Source organism: Erpetoichthys calabaricus, chromosome 6 (assembly GCF_900747795.2).
Source record: "Erpetoichthys calabaricus chromosome 6, fErpCal1.3, whole genome shotgun sequence".
In the NCBI taxonomy this organism is placed as follows: domain Eukaryota; kingdom Metazoa; phylum Chordata; class Cladistia; order Polypteriformes; family Polypteridae; genus Erpetoichthys; species Erpetoichthys calabaricus.
Window position 1 is genome coordinate 68,423,761 of NC_041399.2, and position 16,399 is coordinate 68,440,159.

Here is a 16,399-nt window from a genome sequence, read left to right on the forward strand (position 1 = left end):
TAGGTATAACAGACAGACACATCTTTACCAACAGAGATGTGACTTCAAATGTAACTTCAGTCACATAAAATGGGAATAATTCATTGCAGTACACTGCAGTCCTGAACCACCATATTTAATATTTTAATACATAAAAAACCCACAACATTCACACACTGTGACCAAAGAAAGTTGTTAATACTGTGTTGTTGGGTCACCTGTAATTCTCAACCCTATTTAACAGTGCACTTAAAAATCCAAAACGTGTAACACATTAAACTAATATTTACTTCAGTGGAACAATAAGGTTTGTGAAAGATTTATTTTTGAACATTTCATTACAGCATCACCTCAAATTTTTGGTTAAAGATTTATAGATTTTCATTTTTACCAGCTGCTGAAGGATAAACAAATTGAAATAGGTCACACTATAAAAGAAAAGATTTATGTGGCAGAAGATGTCTGAGTTATAAGTTCTAGTAATAATATTCACAAAGCACTCCTGTACTCCTTAAACATTAAACCAAGATAAAAAACCAGAACAAAAAAAAGAGAAAAAAAACAAAAATATAAACAAATGTAAAGAAAGACTTGCCATAATTAATAAGAGTGGCTAGAGTTTGTTTAACTTAATTTTATCTAAGTACCTCTGTAAAGTTAGAGTTTATACACAAATGAGAACTGTTTACAGGAAAATAAAAAAAAAGAAGGCCACATAATGAGAAACATAACTGTTTTTCAGTTTTAATTTAATCTAAATCATGGTACAAAAGAAATGAAAGTATCGTTACTGTACAGCATGAGGTAAGAACAAATGGAACGCTTTTACAATATCATTCTGGTAAACTCATAAAACCATTTATCTGTGTTCTTACCATGCATGGCCACCGATTTTGCCTCTTCTACTGATTCATACTTGTCTGTCAACTGAGCCTTTGTCCCTTTATGCTCCATGACCTCTTGCTCCAATCGCTGCTGCAAAGTCTTTAGCTTATAATTCAAGTCAATTTCTAAATTGTTCTTTTCCTGTACAGAAATATTATTTAAAAATTATATCAAGTTAGGAAAACAGACTTATAGAAAAAAATAGCTGGTCATTATTCACAAGTTTTAACAAAGCCTCTTTTCATAAAATATACATAATTCAATATATCAATCTACCATTAGGTGCAAATTCCTGATAAAGACTGCAGGCCTATGATTATTTCTTAAAATAAAATAATTCACATTTCCTTTAAATGTTTCTGATGGAGAACAGAAAAACGAAACATAACCTTAGTAAATATTTTATTAATTTTAAGCAAAATTATTAAGGACTACAAAAACCATGTGATAATACAACCAAGTAACACTATTATTTAGTGAATGTAAGGATGAGTTTTGAATTACTGAATAAAACCAAATTCAAAAATTCAGCTGCATGCAGTTTCTTCTCAATGTGCTGGTTCTCTCCATTCACCACCAACTGGGTATTTATATTCTGAAAGGCATAGATAATGTCTGCTTATAGCACTACTTTCACTGCAAAAAGCTGACAGCAATATATATATATAGCATATTTTGAAAAAAAGATTTGATGTACAATTCGCTCACTGTGAACAGTGTAAATGAATCTGTTTCTAAAACCTATAGCCAAATTTTTCCCATGTACAGTTTTATGAATGCTTGTTGACTCTATAGTAAAGTTATAACAATAAAAAGACTAATAAAGAAGACTAAGAATAAAAAACCTGGGGGACTGTACAAAGACCATGTTTCAAAAGTAAACGACAATCAGAGCTTTATAGAAATAATCCTCCCTCCTTGCCAGAGAATTTTCAAAAAGCTTGCACAAAACGTCATGCCTCATTGGTGACAGACATAACTTTCAGACTGTATGCAGAAATTAAGCATTTGTACTTCAATCAAACATTCCTGTATGGTGCATCATAAAAGTTATGAGTAAATTTATTACATTTATCTGTATGCATTGTACAATGCCTTGAGTCTGTTCTTTTCCTTGCCTCCCTTGCAACTTAATAGCACTGTACTCTGACATTTACCATTACAGCCAGTAAAGACTTAAAATCTGCATGTGCAGTTGGTGACAGTACGTTAAATTATGTGTGAGACCCAAAGTCACAAACCAATCAGAAAATATATTTCTGAGGGTCACCAGCTTGCTCAGTATATATATATATATATATATATATATATATATATATATAAAACATGTACTAAATCTACAAAATGCTGGTTGATTACATAGGATACCTTATATTATGTCACACTATGGAGGGGCCAATATTTATCTTCATTTCAGAAACAGCTGACAAATACTGTATTTTTTTTTAAAACTTAACAGGAAATACAGTAGTTAGATCAGTGAATTAGAGGCTAAAGGTGTACAGAATACATTACAAAAGACATTCTTGCTTTTCTAAAGGAAAAACTTTATACACATAGCTTTCTCAGCATTCTTTACCTTTTCCATATGATTACTCCTTTCTTGGGCTTGTTTCTTTTCCGCTTCTGTTTTGGAGAGGCTCATTTTGAGATTCCGAATATCTTCTTGTAAACCAGTTATCCGAGCTTTATGTATAATATAATAATTTAAAAAAAAAAAAAACTATTAAAGTGACAATTTAAGCTGAAATACCACTTTACATTATTTGACTACAGGCAATCAGAGTTCTGCCTCCAGTGAAATTATTAAAGTAAACTAAACAGTCATCCACTTAATTAGTCAATAAAACATTTTAATATGGCACACTGCAAAACAGTACTGCATATAGTAGAGTGGTGAAGTTAAAAGCACCCCACACATAATATTATTTGCAGCAGTATTTGTAATTTGACAAAATAGTCAGGAATAAGCCTAATATTACAAATAGCAACAAACCGGTACAGTAGAACATTAATAAACAAGCCTGGATTAAAAATCTGATGCTTTTTTCTTTTTTTAGACTTTCATCTACATTTCTAAATTTCATTTTTTGCTATTGTAAAACTAAACACAGAGTATATGTTGTTCAAAGAAAGATCTTGATAATAAAAAAACAAAAAACAGACACATACTGTAATAAGCAATATGTAACACAGTTACTGGAACAAATGTATATTTCTGAGAGATCTTATATGCCTATTTTACTATTTAATCTTGTGATTTCTATGTGAAAAGAAGACAATTCCATAATTTCCTAGGGCTAAGTGCTTTATTTAAGGAAAAACTGTCTTGTTTAATTAATGCAATTATTTCACAATGCATCTAAAGCTTATGCCGATGACAAACTTATAAAACAAAAACCAGTCTCATAATATACTAATTACTACATGCTCTTTTTAGATGCACGTTTCTGAACAAAATACCAAACATTAGCAATACTTAGATCTACAAAAATATGAACTTTAGAAGTCTTCAGATGTATTATTTGAACTTCAATGTGTAAAGTAAAATGAAACTCTCTCTCTGAAGAAAGTTCCATTATTGTTATTAAAATTAAGGTTGTCGTCATCCTATTATTGTTAGGATAGTATACTATTCTGTGATACTGTTGGTGCTTTTTAATGTTTACTGCACTTTGCTGTAATTAGCTTTTACTAAGTGTTTGCATTTCTTATTCTTTTTTCCCAGTCTTATCATACTGCTTGGCGTTGCTGCAACTTTGATCAAGATATTTTTATCTCTTTGGAATGGAACATAACAGTCTTTCCCAGTGTCAGATCTTCATTACACACTAGAAGATTCATGTATACTGCCAGTTACTTACTTTAATGAAGAAACTATTTAGCATCTGAATAGTGTGAAAGCTCTTAACATATAATATCAGATTTAGCTGGACTGCCATCTGAAGGTTATCAAAAGACTAAGGTAAACTAATCTAACAAATACAACATGATGAGCTACCATTCACTTTCAACACAGGGAAATTACTTATAGTTGGATTAAATAATCCCAAAGTCCAGTTGTTCAAAGTTGTTAAATTAACTTAGCCTGATCTACTGACAGCGTTGCAATAAAGATTAGATTTACATATTCTCTGTCAACTCTTTCTGGAGTAAAATAAGCTCAACAATGCATGGAAGACCCAGTGAGAGTATTAAACAATTTTTCTCTCTTTTTATTATTTTTTTACATTTTTTTATAAAAAATCTGGCATGCAGGTAGAGACCAAAAGCATAATTTGTGAACTGTATATTATATGTTGTTTTTTTGGGCTTATAATCGTTTGTCTAGGTGTATTCTTATGCCATCATAATATCACCTAAACACAATGTTTGATTACATGAATTTTGGCAATCTACAAATCCCTATGAACATTACAACTTGCCTGCAATATTAAGAAAAACCCAGCAGAGTAGTGTGTTAAGGCAGGAATCAAACTCTGCATGAGTGCCTATCCACCGCTGACTTCCCCAACAAACACCCCAAACACTTACCCATTTAGGTTAATATATAATTGTCACTTAACCCAACACACATGTGGCAGAAAATCTCCAAATCTAGGTGTGCAAAGCTTGTCATGTCATACCCAAGAGGAATCCAGCCTGGAAATGCTTCCAAAGGTGCTTCAACTAAGTACTAAGTAAAGTGTCTGAAGACTTGTGTCAATGTAATATTCAGTTTTTTATTTTTAATTAATTTGCAAAAGTCTTAAATCCTGCTTTTGCTTTGTTATTCTGGAGATATTAGGTATCATTTAATGGATTTAAATGATATAAAAATGGATTTAAATGATTTTAGCACAACATAATGTAACAAAATGTGAAAAACAAATTAAAGGTTCTAAGTACTTTCTGAAGGCACTGTGTGTTCAATTCATGTTTACTAATCACATTCATCAGATAGCCACAGTGTTCAAACAGGACTTTCCAGCAATGAGCACTTAGTACTTTTTTGGTCCAATGTTATCCCCCCATGAGGTGTGTAAACAAAGCTTAAGTTACAACAAACCAAATGTGAAGCAAAATGTTAAAATGTTTATTATAAACCATAATTTCAAGATCTTTTACAATTAGAATACTTGAGTATTACTCTTTTCTAAAGCTCCAAATAACAACAAATTGAGTAATTAATTTAATTTGTAGGTTGTTAACTAATCAAATTACTCTAGTTTAAAATCTGACTTAAATGTGTTGAATAGAAAATTACATATGACTCAAAATTCTTGAAACTGAAACAATTGATTACATTACCCTGCTGTTCTTTGATTTCTTCTGATCCCTGCATCCAGTTTCTTTTTTCTGAATCCAAGTTCACCTGCAACTGAAAATTTTCTTTCTCCAGCTGTAGTTTTGAGTTTTCCATCCCTCTGTTCCTTTCTTGCAAATCCCGGTTGATAGCTTCCAGTTGACTCATTGACTTTGTCATTTCTGTTTGGCTCTTCCGAAGCCTGGCAACTGTGTCTGACTCTGTTCTCAACAAGTCATTAGCTTCTTCAAGCTGTGGTGAAATGAAAATGTTAGGTATTGCTTAAAATAACATGTGACACAAAGTTAAGTTTATTATCAAAGTATGTAAAGTCAGTCATAATTTCAAGAACCACGGGTTAAAAAAAGTCACTTTGAGAAACCAGCAAAAGTTTGATTTCTGTTTAGAGGCCATCATTTTTTATTTTGTTTCTGTTTTGAAATTACAGATATCTGAAAACTTTTGGGGGGTTTTAAGGGAATATTGGTCTTGGCTATAATAGGAAACTCATGAAAATATAGTATGGATAAGATGAAAATAATTTTGCTGATGAAATCTAAACATATTTTTTTGCTATTTGACTTTGTGAGAGAATGATTTTTGAAATAAAGACACAACAGAAGTGAATGAACATCAGGGTAATGCTTCCTGTTTCACATCTACATGCAGTGTGCTGCAAGCTGGTAAAAAAAACAATGTGGGCCCTGAACAGCACTTTTGTAGCATCTCTGAACCACACAATACAGCCAAGGATAGCAAATTGCCACAAACAACTTTACTGAACTAATAAATGATAGTGAGGGTTACTTCAATGTGTCCTGAACCACGTCTAATGATTGGTTATATTTGCCCACTAACCCTGCAAAGCACCGGACAACAGCACTCCTTCCTCTCACCAGTTAAATACTTGTCCTTCCACACCATCTGACTATGCACTCCATTAATTACTAGTTAACAAGTTGCTTTATATTACATTCTGAAGTCTCTTCTGATCTTGACCAGGAATCACCTCCTGAGTCAGAGATCAACCCTATACCCTCCAACTAGGATCACCAAGTTAGAGGTACTCCTTGTGGTACTCTGTAAGCTTTCAGTAAAGTTTATCTCCAAGAAAGATTCTTAGCTTAAAGTCCCATTGAATTTCTTTTGGAACAATCCTTTCTTTGTTTATCTTTTTTTAAAAGAGTGATAAATCAGCCATGTCTATGGTCTGTGACAGTAGTAGTGGTGGGGTAATTGGGGTTTGTTACATAGACTACATAATCACCAATGCATTTGTTCTTCATTTTAATGGTCTTCTAAGGCTCTCACCTTTACATTGTCCCCATAAAGCTGTATTTAGTGGATTGACTAAAGCAAATGAACAAACAAATAATGTAATAGAATGTCAGGAATCACACAAAGTTTTCCCAATTAAAGAAGGGTTTTCGCATTCACTTGAAAACACTATTAAGATACACAGCCCACAATTACTGACACCTACAGAAAATACTAATGTAACAGCACAAGTCCCTTTTGTGCTGTGAATGTGAAATTGTTTCTTTAGTACAGAGAGGCGGAAAATTTCTTTGCTTTTAGAAAGCAACTTCCCTCTAGAATTTAACCTCCTTTCTTTGCATAAAATGAATATAGAACACAACACGCTTAATATCAGATGTTAGCATTAAAAGGTGTATGTGTAGTTTATGCTAAAGGTAAATCTCACAGAGATTAATCATCATAGAGAAAAAGTAAATGAGAAAAAGAAAAAAAAAAAAACCCAAAAAACTTGTAAATGACCTCTCACCAACCAGTTAATATTTCTGTGAAACTGGTATACCAATAAAATGTTGTACTTTAAAATGCAAAGGATAAAGGATAAACTAAGTAGTACCTATAAAAACAATATTCATACTATTTAGGAGCACAGAAACAAGGGACCACTCAAAAATTCATAAAAGAAAAAATAGCTTCTAATTACTAGAAATGATCTCCTACACTGTAGGCAAGTTGGTCAGAAAGCATAGAAAACTTACTTGTTTGTGCAAATGCACAATCTTGTCATTCGAAATCTGAGAATTTTGACTAATTTTTCTTAAATCTTCCAATTGCTCTTTTAAAGTTGATACTGTTGACAACAAAGAAAGTTTATATTAATTGGTTTAAATTCATTGACTTATAAAAAGTAACTGTTGCGCTTAGCAATTTAAAACAGTGATAACACATATATAACAAGAAAATGTGGGGGAAAAAACTAGATAGACTCTGAAATCTTGAGTTTAAAACAAAAATCAAATAACTGAACAGACTGTGTCAGGTTAATTTATTTCTTTTAAGATATGAAAATTTTGCTTGACTTATAATAACTGTTTTCACATTATTTAAATATTTTATAAAGCCCCAAACCAACTATGAATTTATTGTAATTGACAACCTGTATCGAGATTTTAAAAAGTGAATAGATTAACATTTAAAAACTATGTAGAAATACTGAATCTTTGTAATTTATTTAACTACAAGCATGACTGAGAAACTTAATTACTTTTAATCTGCCAAATGTAATAAAAAACACACAGTTCTTAATACATAAAAACTGACTAAAGTTTTACCCTCATTTTCCATATTCCGTCTTTTTTCAGCTTCCTGATCAGCCTTCCTTTGGAATTCATTTGCTCGATGCTGAGTCAGCATTTTTTCTTTTTCAAGCTGAGAAACTGTAGACTCAGTTGATTTTCTCTGGGAGACCTAAAAGTTGAGTTTGAAGAAATGGATACATAAAAATTAAACATGCATAGAGAAAAATATAAATATTTTCCAAAAACAGATGGCAGCTCTATAGGAATCTTACTCTCCAAAAATTATTTTATGAACTGTGCGCCTGAAGGAAAACACAGTATACCCAGAAATTCAAGCTACAAATCTAACTCAAGAGGATGGCTTTTGTGAGGCTGCCAAGAAGCCTAACTTTTTACACACTCAGTTTACTTTACACACCACTTTGGCTGTTTTGGGAATCCATAATTGTGAGAAACATTCTTACAATGTCATAGGCCACCAATTTATTTCCACATCTGTACCAGCCTAAGTCTTAGTTTCATTCTCTTTACCTCAAAAACAAAATGCCATCTAGTCATTCATTACTTTTCACTCTATATACCCACAAAACTTCACTTTGGGTGGAAGATGATGCCCCATCCAGGGTTTGTGGTCGCCTTATGCTAAATAATGCCAGGATAGGCATCCGCCTCGAGTGATGTTGTTGAATTATATTTAGCAAAATAAATGAAGAAATAAACAACTACGTTTACTTGTTATGCACTTTATAAGTTAAGGCTAGCAATGCACTCTGATTAAGATCCATTTATGTACAGTTGTTGTGTTTCTTTTATTTGTTTCTGCCATTATTATACATTTGAAGTAGGTCCACCACTATCAGGTAGGTGTTTTGTCTTATCCACAATTATCCATGTTTGCACTGTTTCTATAGAGAGAGAGAAATTGCCTTTTAAGTGGTTTACACATTTATAGTGAAATTTTACATTGCAACATGGACTGATTTCCCTTCAGTTTTTCAAATTAGCATACTGCTGTGCAAGCCACAATCATCTCCAGATCTACAAAAGTGTGCTATGTCTTGGGAGCATATATCTGCTGTAATCATCATAAGTGGTTTTAATTAGTATTTCCTTGCAGTGGTACTGAATTTCTGAACATGATTCCACCAAATACAGAATAACCATTTGCAGAAATTATGTAAGAACTAATCTGACAATACACATTATTTTTTTGTTTATTATTATATATATACATTAGTTTTATGAGTTTTGCATAATTTAATGAAAATTTTTGAAATACAGTAAGCAGTGATTTTTTTTTTCCACATCTTTACAGTAAATACAGCACCTTGATTGTATTTTTCCATGGTATTTGAGTGTTTTCATCTATAGACTCCTTCCCACAGTTCACATGCTTTGTATTGTTTGCATGATAAAGCCCTAGATTGACTGGCCTTCCGTCAACGAAAGGACACTATCTTGCATGTGTAGCTCGCATTGGCTTTAGAGAAGATTGAGAATACATTAGGTAGTTTGATTTTCTTTTCCTTTTTTCCCCCCCTATATTTTAATAAAAGAGACCATACTCAGAAGCATTAAAGCATCTATAAAAGACAAGTATAACAACATTTTTATTTAATTAACATTAGATGTAATAAAAGTGTTATGAATAAAAAAAATTGTATTTAATAAAGTAATAATGTGTCCACTTTTCAAACCACTGCAGGGCTATATTTAACTCTTGTGGAATGTACAATTTTCTACCAGCATGCTACAGGATGCCATAACCAATTTTTGAGGGATGCATTTCTGAATAGTTTTATTTGTTTTTGTATATTGTTCCCCTTTGAAACCGAAAACAAGTTGTAATTTTCATATTTAGTTCTGTTTTCTTTATGTCCACCTATTTCTTCCACTACAGGTATATAATAAGCAAGGGCAAATACTAAAGTAATAAAAACGCAAGAAGCATACCTAGATGGGTTACCAATCTACAGTCACTCATCACAGGCCTTTTTAGTGTCATCAATCAACTCTAACATATACATCTTTAGGATTTGGGAAAACTTACTTTGCTAATTCCATACAGTTAGCACACAGACTGGGATATTTGGTGTTATGGGAAATAAAATAAATTTTGGACACAATCATCTACACTAAGGACTGTAGTTTGTTTTATTACTATGTAATAACCAACAGTTGTACAGCATCAGGAAATGGAAACTTCTTGTATAATTATGGTGTGAATTAATGTACTGTATGCCTACAAATTGCAACACGTAGAGGTAGGTTTGGGTACAATCAAACTGTAGTGGGTACACCTATGATTGTACAGAAACTGCAAAGGCCATGGGTAGAGATAGGTTTGATATTCCATACCAGTGCAAAACTCTAATCAGATCAAAATAAGATGTGAAATATGGTGAAAAGAGGGGAAGAGGCGTGAAAACAAATCTGGATGATTACACCACAGAACTAAGGTTGATTTCATTGATAAATGTAACAACTTTTAATTAAACATTTAATGCTGTTTTACCCACACCTAATTTATTCACTTCTATGCATGTGCACATGAAATAAAAATATTTAACAGTCTACCATTAACCTGTATGCAATCTAAAGAGTAATATGATAACAAGAGCTACCTTCATACATTTTGTTTGAATGTAAAAGAAGTTGGCTAGCCAAAGTACATCTATAGTTGCTCAAAAAGACATTCTAGATAGATAATATAATAAATACCTCTTCATCCAGCTCCTTCATGATCTTCTCAAGTTTGGAGTTTGATGCCCTAAAAACATAATGAACACTACTGAAGCAGAAACTTTGCAGAAATAATTAACAACACCAAGCAAAACTGCAATCCACCTAAGCTACTTCTTGTTTTTATTTTCTTTTTCTAACTACTTAAAACTGAGTGACTTATTACATTTTTCAGCATTTGTCTTATAAAATACTTTGCCATTTACCTTGATATTACCTGAAACCTGCATTTTGTGATGTTACTGTTTTTCCAAAACTTGGAGTATTCGGGTTTTATAGGGGATTGTTATAGTAAGACTGAAAACCTGCAAAAGGCTATCCAAAGCACTACATTTTTAAACAAATCCAGATTCCAGAAAAAGAATAATTTAGTCAAATTCAGTAAAAGGCAAGTTAAATATTCCTGCAATATGGCAATTTGCTGAATTAACAAGACTTTTGCAAATGCTCTGATTTTATCAGCAATTTCATGCATGCAAAAGAGTTCAACATTACATAAGTAAACCCAAGATCATTTTTAAAATAAAAATGTTAAAACAAAAGCTGCATTAAAAATCTATACAAAAGCATTTACAATGAATTAGCTCTCTGACAGTCACATACTGCATTCAGTAAACAATGAGCATACATATTTGTTCAGTATTAAATTTAAATCTACTACTAAAAACTACCATGTATCACAGTTTTGCATTGAGTTCTGCGACGTATTTACAAAAGAAACTTTTCAAAAAATGTCTGGTTTCATACCTAAACTTCTGCTCCATTTCATCTTTCAACTGCATCTCATTATGGAGCTGTTCTTCATGTTGATAAAGTCTTTTTTGAAGCTCATCCAACTTTAGACAAAAAAAGAAAATAGACAAGTATTTTTAACTAAATAAAACTGGAACACAGGACAACAATATAATTTATAAATGCAACCACAATAAGTTATATTGTTTTACTTTTTCTAGATATAACATTAGTTTTGCTCCTGTGCAGCATATTAAATTAATAAAAATGAGAAAAATTCAATAAAGTCCAGGTGTTCAAAATGTAACAGTGAATTTCCTGCCACTCATTGAATTTCCTTTTCCACACTAATATACTTTTTGCTGTTTATACTAAGAAAGGCAGTGCAGATATCATATTTGCAAGGAATTCTTAAATCTTTTTTTTTGCCATTGTACATAACAGAAAGAGTGAAAAAATACAGCATATGAAGAGAAAGAACTGATGGATTTTTTTCTGGTATGGGTGGAAAGATATTGGAATCTTTCCATAGTCTCAAACTGTGAGCGTTTGCCAACTTCAGTTTTAGGTTAAAATGTTTTCCCTCCTCTATATACACCATATAGCAACGTCATCCAATTTCTTAATACACACATACAAACACAAACACACATATATACACATACTTACATAAACACATAAAATATATATAAAAACTGAATATGCATTAAATGTGTTTGATAAATCCAGTTTGATCATTTGAAAAAATGGAAAGCAATTCATTACCAAATCAATTTACAAAAATCCTCAGTGTTTAAAGTTTATTTAGTCTTTAACATTCATAGTTTAGAGATTAATTTTCATTTTCTTATAAAAAGACTAATATTAATATTGTTACTCATGTCTCAGAGCTCTAGAGTTCTGGGCTAAAGTTCCAGCACAGCTGGTTTCAACTCATGTCTGTATATATTCTCCACCTCTACTCCAAAATAATTCACGTTAGCTGATTAACACTAAATTGCCAAGCTGTCCAGGGTTAGTTTTCTGCTTGCTGCTGAGAAAACCTCTGGTGCCCTATAACAACTCTGTTTCCAAAAATACTAAAAGACTGGAAAAGTTGTGTAATGCTAAAAAAAAACACCTGGTGGAACATCTCAGAGAATTACCGCAGTATACTCTAGCAGGAAGGTAAAAAGAAGTAAGTCTACTTAATTTGTATAAGACGATTGCAATGTTATCTTGGATGCTACTGGGGCAAACAATTTTTGCAATATATAATTACTCTAAACAACAAGAAAAAATGTTAATTTGTGCTCAATTTAATAATTGCAACCTATTCATAAATAATTATTTCAAATAATTTTAGCAAATACTCATGAGATTCATAAATATATACTGCATACCTGGAAGAAACTACTATATGATATCAAAACTGTAGAAAATCCAAATGCAACTTACTTGACTTTTATCTACTGTGGAAGAACTACTCCTCTTGTCACTAGATCTTGTAGTAGAGCTTTGGGAAAATCTAAAAAAGTACAAAGTCTTTTGTAATCTAAAATACATACTCACATTTTAAAGATGTAAAATACTTATTTCAAACCAGGTTAAAACATATCTTATGAGTTTAGCACTATGGGTGGACTGTGGAGACCACTGAACTCAAAATAAATTGATCTGTTGCAATACTATGCATGTGACAAAGAGGTCTGATATATATATCCTGAATGTGGCCAACATGCAAGAATGTCATTACTGTGCTAACTGGTGATATTGATTTCCATGCCGGTCATATAAGAATACATCAACTTAACATGACAAAGTGAAGAAACTGAAAAATGGAGGATCATTGAATGGACTTAAGTAAAAATTTTGATTTCACGACACATATTTGTGGAAGAGTGTCCTGCCTCGATCAAAGGAGATTTCTGAGGACCTCAGAAGAAAAAAAAAAATCTTGTTGATACTGATCAGGCTGGAAAATGTTACAAACTATTTCTAAAGAGCCTGGACTCTACCAGTTCACTGCCAGACAAATAAAGTACAAATGGAGGAAATTCAACACAATTGCTACCCTTCCCAGAAATGAATTACCAAAATAGATTACTCTAATAGCAAGGCATTTAATATTTGAGGAAGTCACAAACAACCCCTCCGTAAAATCTAAGAACGTAAAGTTGTCTCTTGCATTGGCTAATATCATTGCTCATAAGTCCAGCATCAGGAGAACACTAAACAACAATGGTGTGCAAGTCAAGGTTACAAGGAGACAGATACTACTCTTCAAGAAGAACACTGATGCTCATCTAAAAATTTGCTAAAGACCATTTGGATAAGCCCTAAGGCAATTGGAAGAATTTTCTTCTTTGGTCAACAAAATTTTACAAAATTAAAAAAGAAAGCTTAAACAAGATGTGAACAGATGGTCTACCCTCTATCTCAAATCAGCAGGGAGAGTCAATACTGTCAAGATGAACATCCTCCGCTTCTTTTTTTATTTCAGAGAATGTCCATATACTTTAACAAATCATTCTTTAAAAATTGGATTCAGTTATAACCTCATTTATTTGAAATTTGAACCATCCACGCATCCAGAGGGTGACTCTACAATAACAAAGCAGAAGGGGGTATGGCACTATCTAACTTTCAGTTTTACTTTTGAGCGGCAAACATACAAGCTATAAAGACCTGGATATTGACAAAAATTGCTGAATATACAAAAGCCTGGTCTGCAATAAAAATAAAATCTTGCTGCACTTCTTTATATGCCATGCTTTGTGTCCCAGTAAATAAAAGTTATTGTCAATATACTAATAATCCAATTGTTCATCAATCACTCAAAATATTGAACCAATGCAGGAAACACTTTAAAACAGAGAAACTTTTATTTGTTGCACCTCTACATGACAATCACCTTTTTACCTTCTCAAACCTACACAGTATTTAATGTTTGGAAAATGTCCAGGATTAAAACACTTGAGAACTGTATATAGATAATGTCTTTGCATCTTAAGAAACAAGTATGCTTCAAATTTAACTTCCCATCAACACAATTTTTCCACTACTTTCAAATCAGAAACTTTGCTAAAAGAAACCTGACCAATTTTCCTCACCTCCCACCCACTTCTATTCCAGAGACAATACCGATTAGTCTTGAAGACTCGGGATCTTTGAATGGAAGACACTTTAAAATGTTTTTTATATATTATTGAGATGCTGTCCAACATTCAATCATTCAACTTAAAATCCTTTATCTAGCACATTTATCTTGTTTAAAATTGTCCGAAATTTATCCAGGGAAAGATTCAACCTGTGAATGTCGCAATCTAGCTCAAGCCACACGGTCACTTTTTTTTTTTGCACCAAATTAACATCACTCTAGACAAAAACCTTTGAATGCCTACCAGACAGCCATGGTATCACAGTCACTCCTAACCCACTAACAGCTGTCTTTGGTGTACTCCTGGATGGGCTTAAAATGGAGAATGACAAATTGATTGTAATTGCCTTTACCACACTACAATCATGCAGACTTATCTTGCTCAACTTGAAAAATCCCAGCCCACCTGTTATAATTCAGTGGGTAAATGATGTTCTGTACTATTTGAAACTCGACAAAATTAAGTTCTCACTTAGAGCATCTGTTCAAAACTTTTTAAAATATGGAAAGACCTAATTAATCAAATGTTAGAATAAGCATTTATATCGGGGAAAAGGACAATCATCTGACTCTGTTGTTTTTAAAAACTTGCTCATGCTGTTGGCTCTCCTCTCTTTCTCTCAGGCAGGGGTTGAAGTCTGGTTTGTTAAGTTTGACTTGATTGTATGGAAAGCTGTTTTCTTTAAATAAAATCAAAAAATAAAGGAAGAATGGTTTGAGGACTGATGAGTCTAAAATAGATCTTTTTGGCTTGAATGAGAAGCACTATATTTGGCAAAAAACAAAAATGGTACTCTTACATTAGAACCTTATGCCATCTGTAAAATATGATGGAGGCAGTATCATGGTTTAGTTCTGAGTTGAAGCAGTTTGGCAGGGAGGAATGGGCCACGATTCCTCCAAGCCGACAAGCAGGGCTGATAAACAGAAGTGTTTTTTCTAGTTTTAAGATTTATTTTTAATTTTAGATTTTATTTCAGTGTTTATATAGTTTTAGTTTGTCACCATTTTCTGACTTTAGCTTTTACTTAGTTTTTGATTTTTTCGTTTTTATTTAGTTTTTGGCAGTTTTATTTTAGCTTTTCATTTTTATTTTGGTTTTACTTAGCTTTAATTTTTCAGCAATTAACTTTTAGTTTCTGCTACAGTAATCCCTCCTCCATCGCGGGGGTTGCGTTCCAGAGCCACCCGCGAAATAAGAAAATCCGCGAAGTAGAAACCATATGTTTATATGGTTATTTTTATATTGTCATGCTTGGGTCACAGATTTGCGCAGAAACACAGGAGGTTGTAGAGAGACATGAACTTTATTCAAACACTGCAAACAAACATTTATCTCTTTTTCAAAAGTTTAAACTGTGCTCCATGACAAGACAGAGATGACATTTCCGTCTCACAATTAAAAGAATGCAAACATATCTTCCTCTTCAAAGGAGTGCTTGTCAGAAGCAGTGACTGTCATAGAGATAGAGAGAAAAGCAAACAGATCAATAGGGCTGTTTTTCTTTTAAGTATGTGAAGCACCTCGGCACAAAGCTGTTGACCTCGGCACAAAGCTGTTGAAGGCGGCAGCTCACACCCTCTCCGTCAGGAGCAGACAAAGTGAGACAGAGTTTGTTTTTCAATCAAAAATCAATACGTGCCCTTCGAGCTTTTAAGTATGCGAAGCTCCGTGCAGCATGTCGTTTCAGGAAGCAGCTGCACAAAAGATCCCAACGTGAAGATAATCTTTCAGCATTTTTAGACGAGCGTCCATATCGTCTAGGTGTGCGAACAGCCCCCCTGCTCAATCCCCCTACGTCAAGATCAGAGAAAGTCAGCGCAAAAGAAAGAGAAAAGTAAGCTGGGTAGCTTCTCAGCCATCTGCCAATAGCGTCCCTTGTATGAAATCAACTGGGCAAACCAACTGAGGAAGCATGTACCAGAAATTAAAAGACCCATTGTCCGCAGAAACCCGCAAAGCAGCGAAAAATCCGCGATATATATTTAAATATGCTTACATATAAAATCCGCGATGGAGTGAAGCCGCGAAAGGCGAAGCGCGATATAGCGAGGGATTACTGTACATTTTATTAGATTTTT

The 16,399-nt window shown here is 33.0% G+C and overlaps 1 protein-coding gene across 2 annotated transcripts in view; it reads right to left on the minus strand.

Moving 5' to 3' along the window:
• rock1 (Rho-associated, coiled-coil containing protein kinase 1) overlaps positions 1–16,399 on the minus strand; it is a 238,810-nt gene that overhangs the window by 35,038 nt on the left and 187,373 nt on the right. For both annotated transcript variants that reach the window (XM_051928913.1, XM_051928912.1), the window contains exons 11-18: positions 12,616–12,685; positions 11,194–11,282; positions 10,426–10,474; positions 7,738–7,873; positions 7,165–7,256; positions 5,155–5,401; positions 2,444–2,550; positions 855–1,005 (exon numbers count right to left, since the gene is read on the minus strand). In XM_051928913.1, the coding sequence (XP_051784873.1) occupies positions 855–1,005; positions 2,444–2,550; positions 5,155–5,401; positions 7,165–7,256; positions 7,738–7,873; positions 10,426–10,474; positions 11,194–11,282; positions 12,616–12,685 (941 nt within the window). The remainder of the gene's footprint in view (positions 1–854; positions 1,006–2,443; positions 2,551–5,154; positions 5,402–7,164; positions 7,257–7,737; positions 7,874–10,425; positions 10,475–11,193; positions 11,283–12,615; positions 12,686–16,399) is intronic.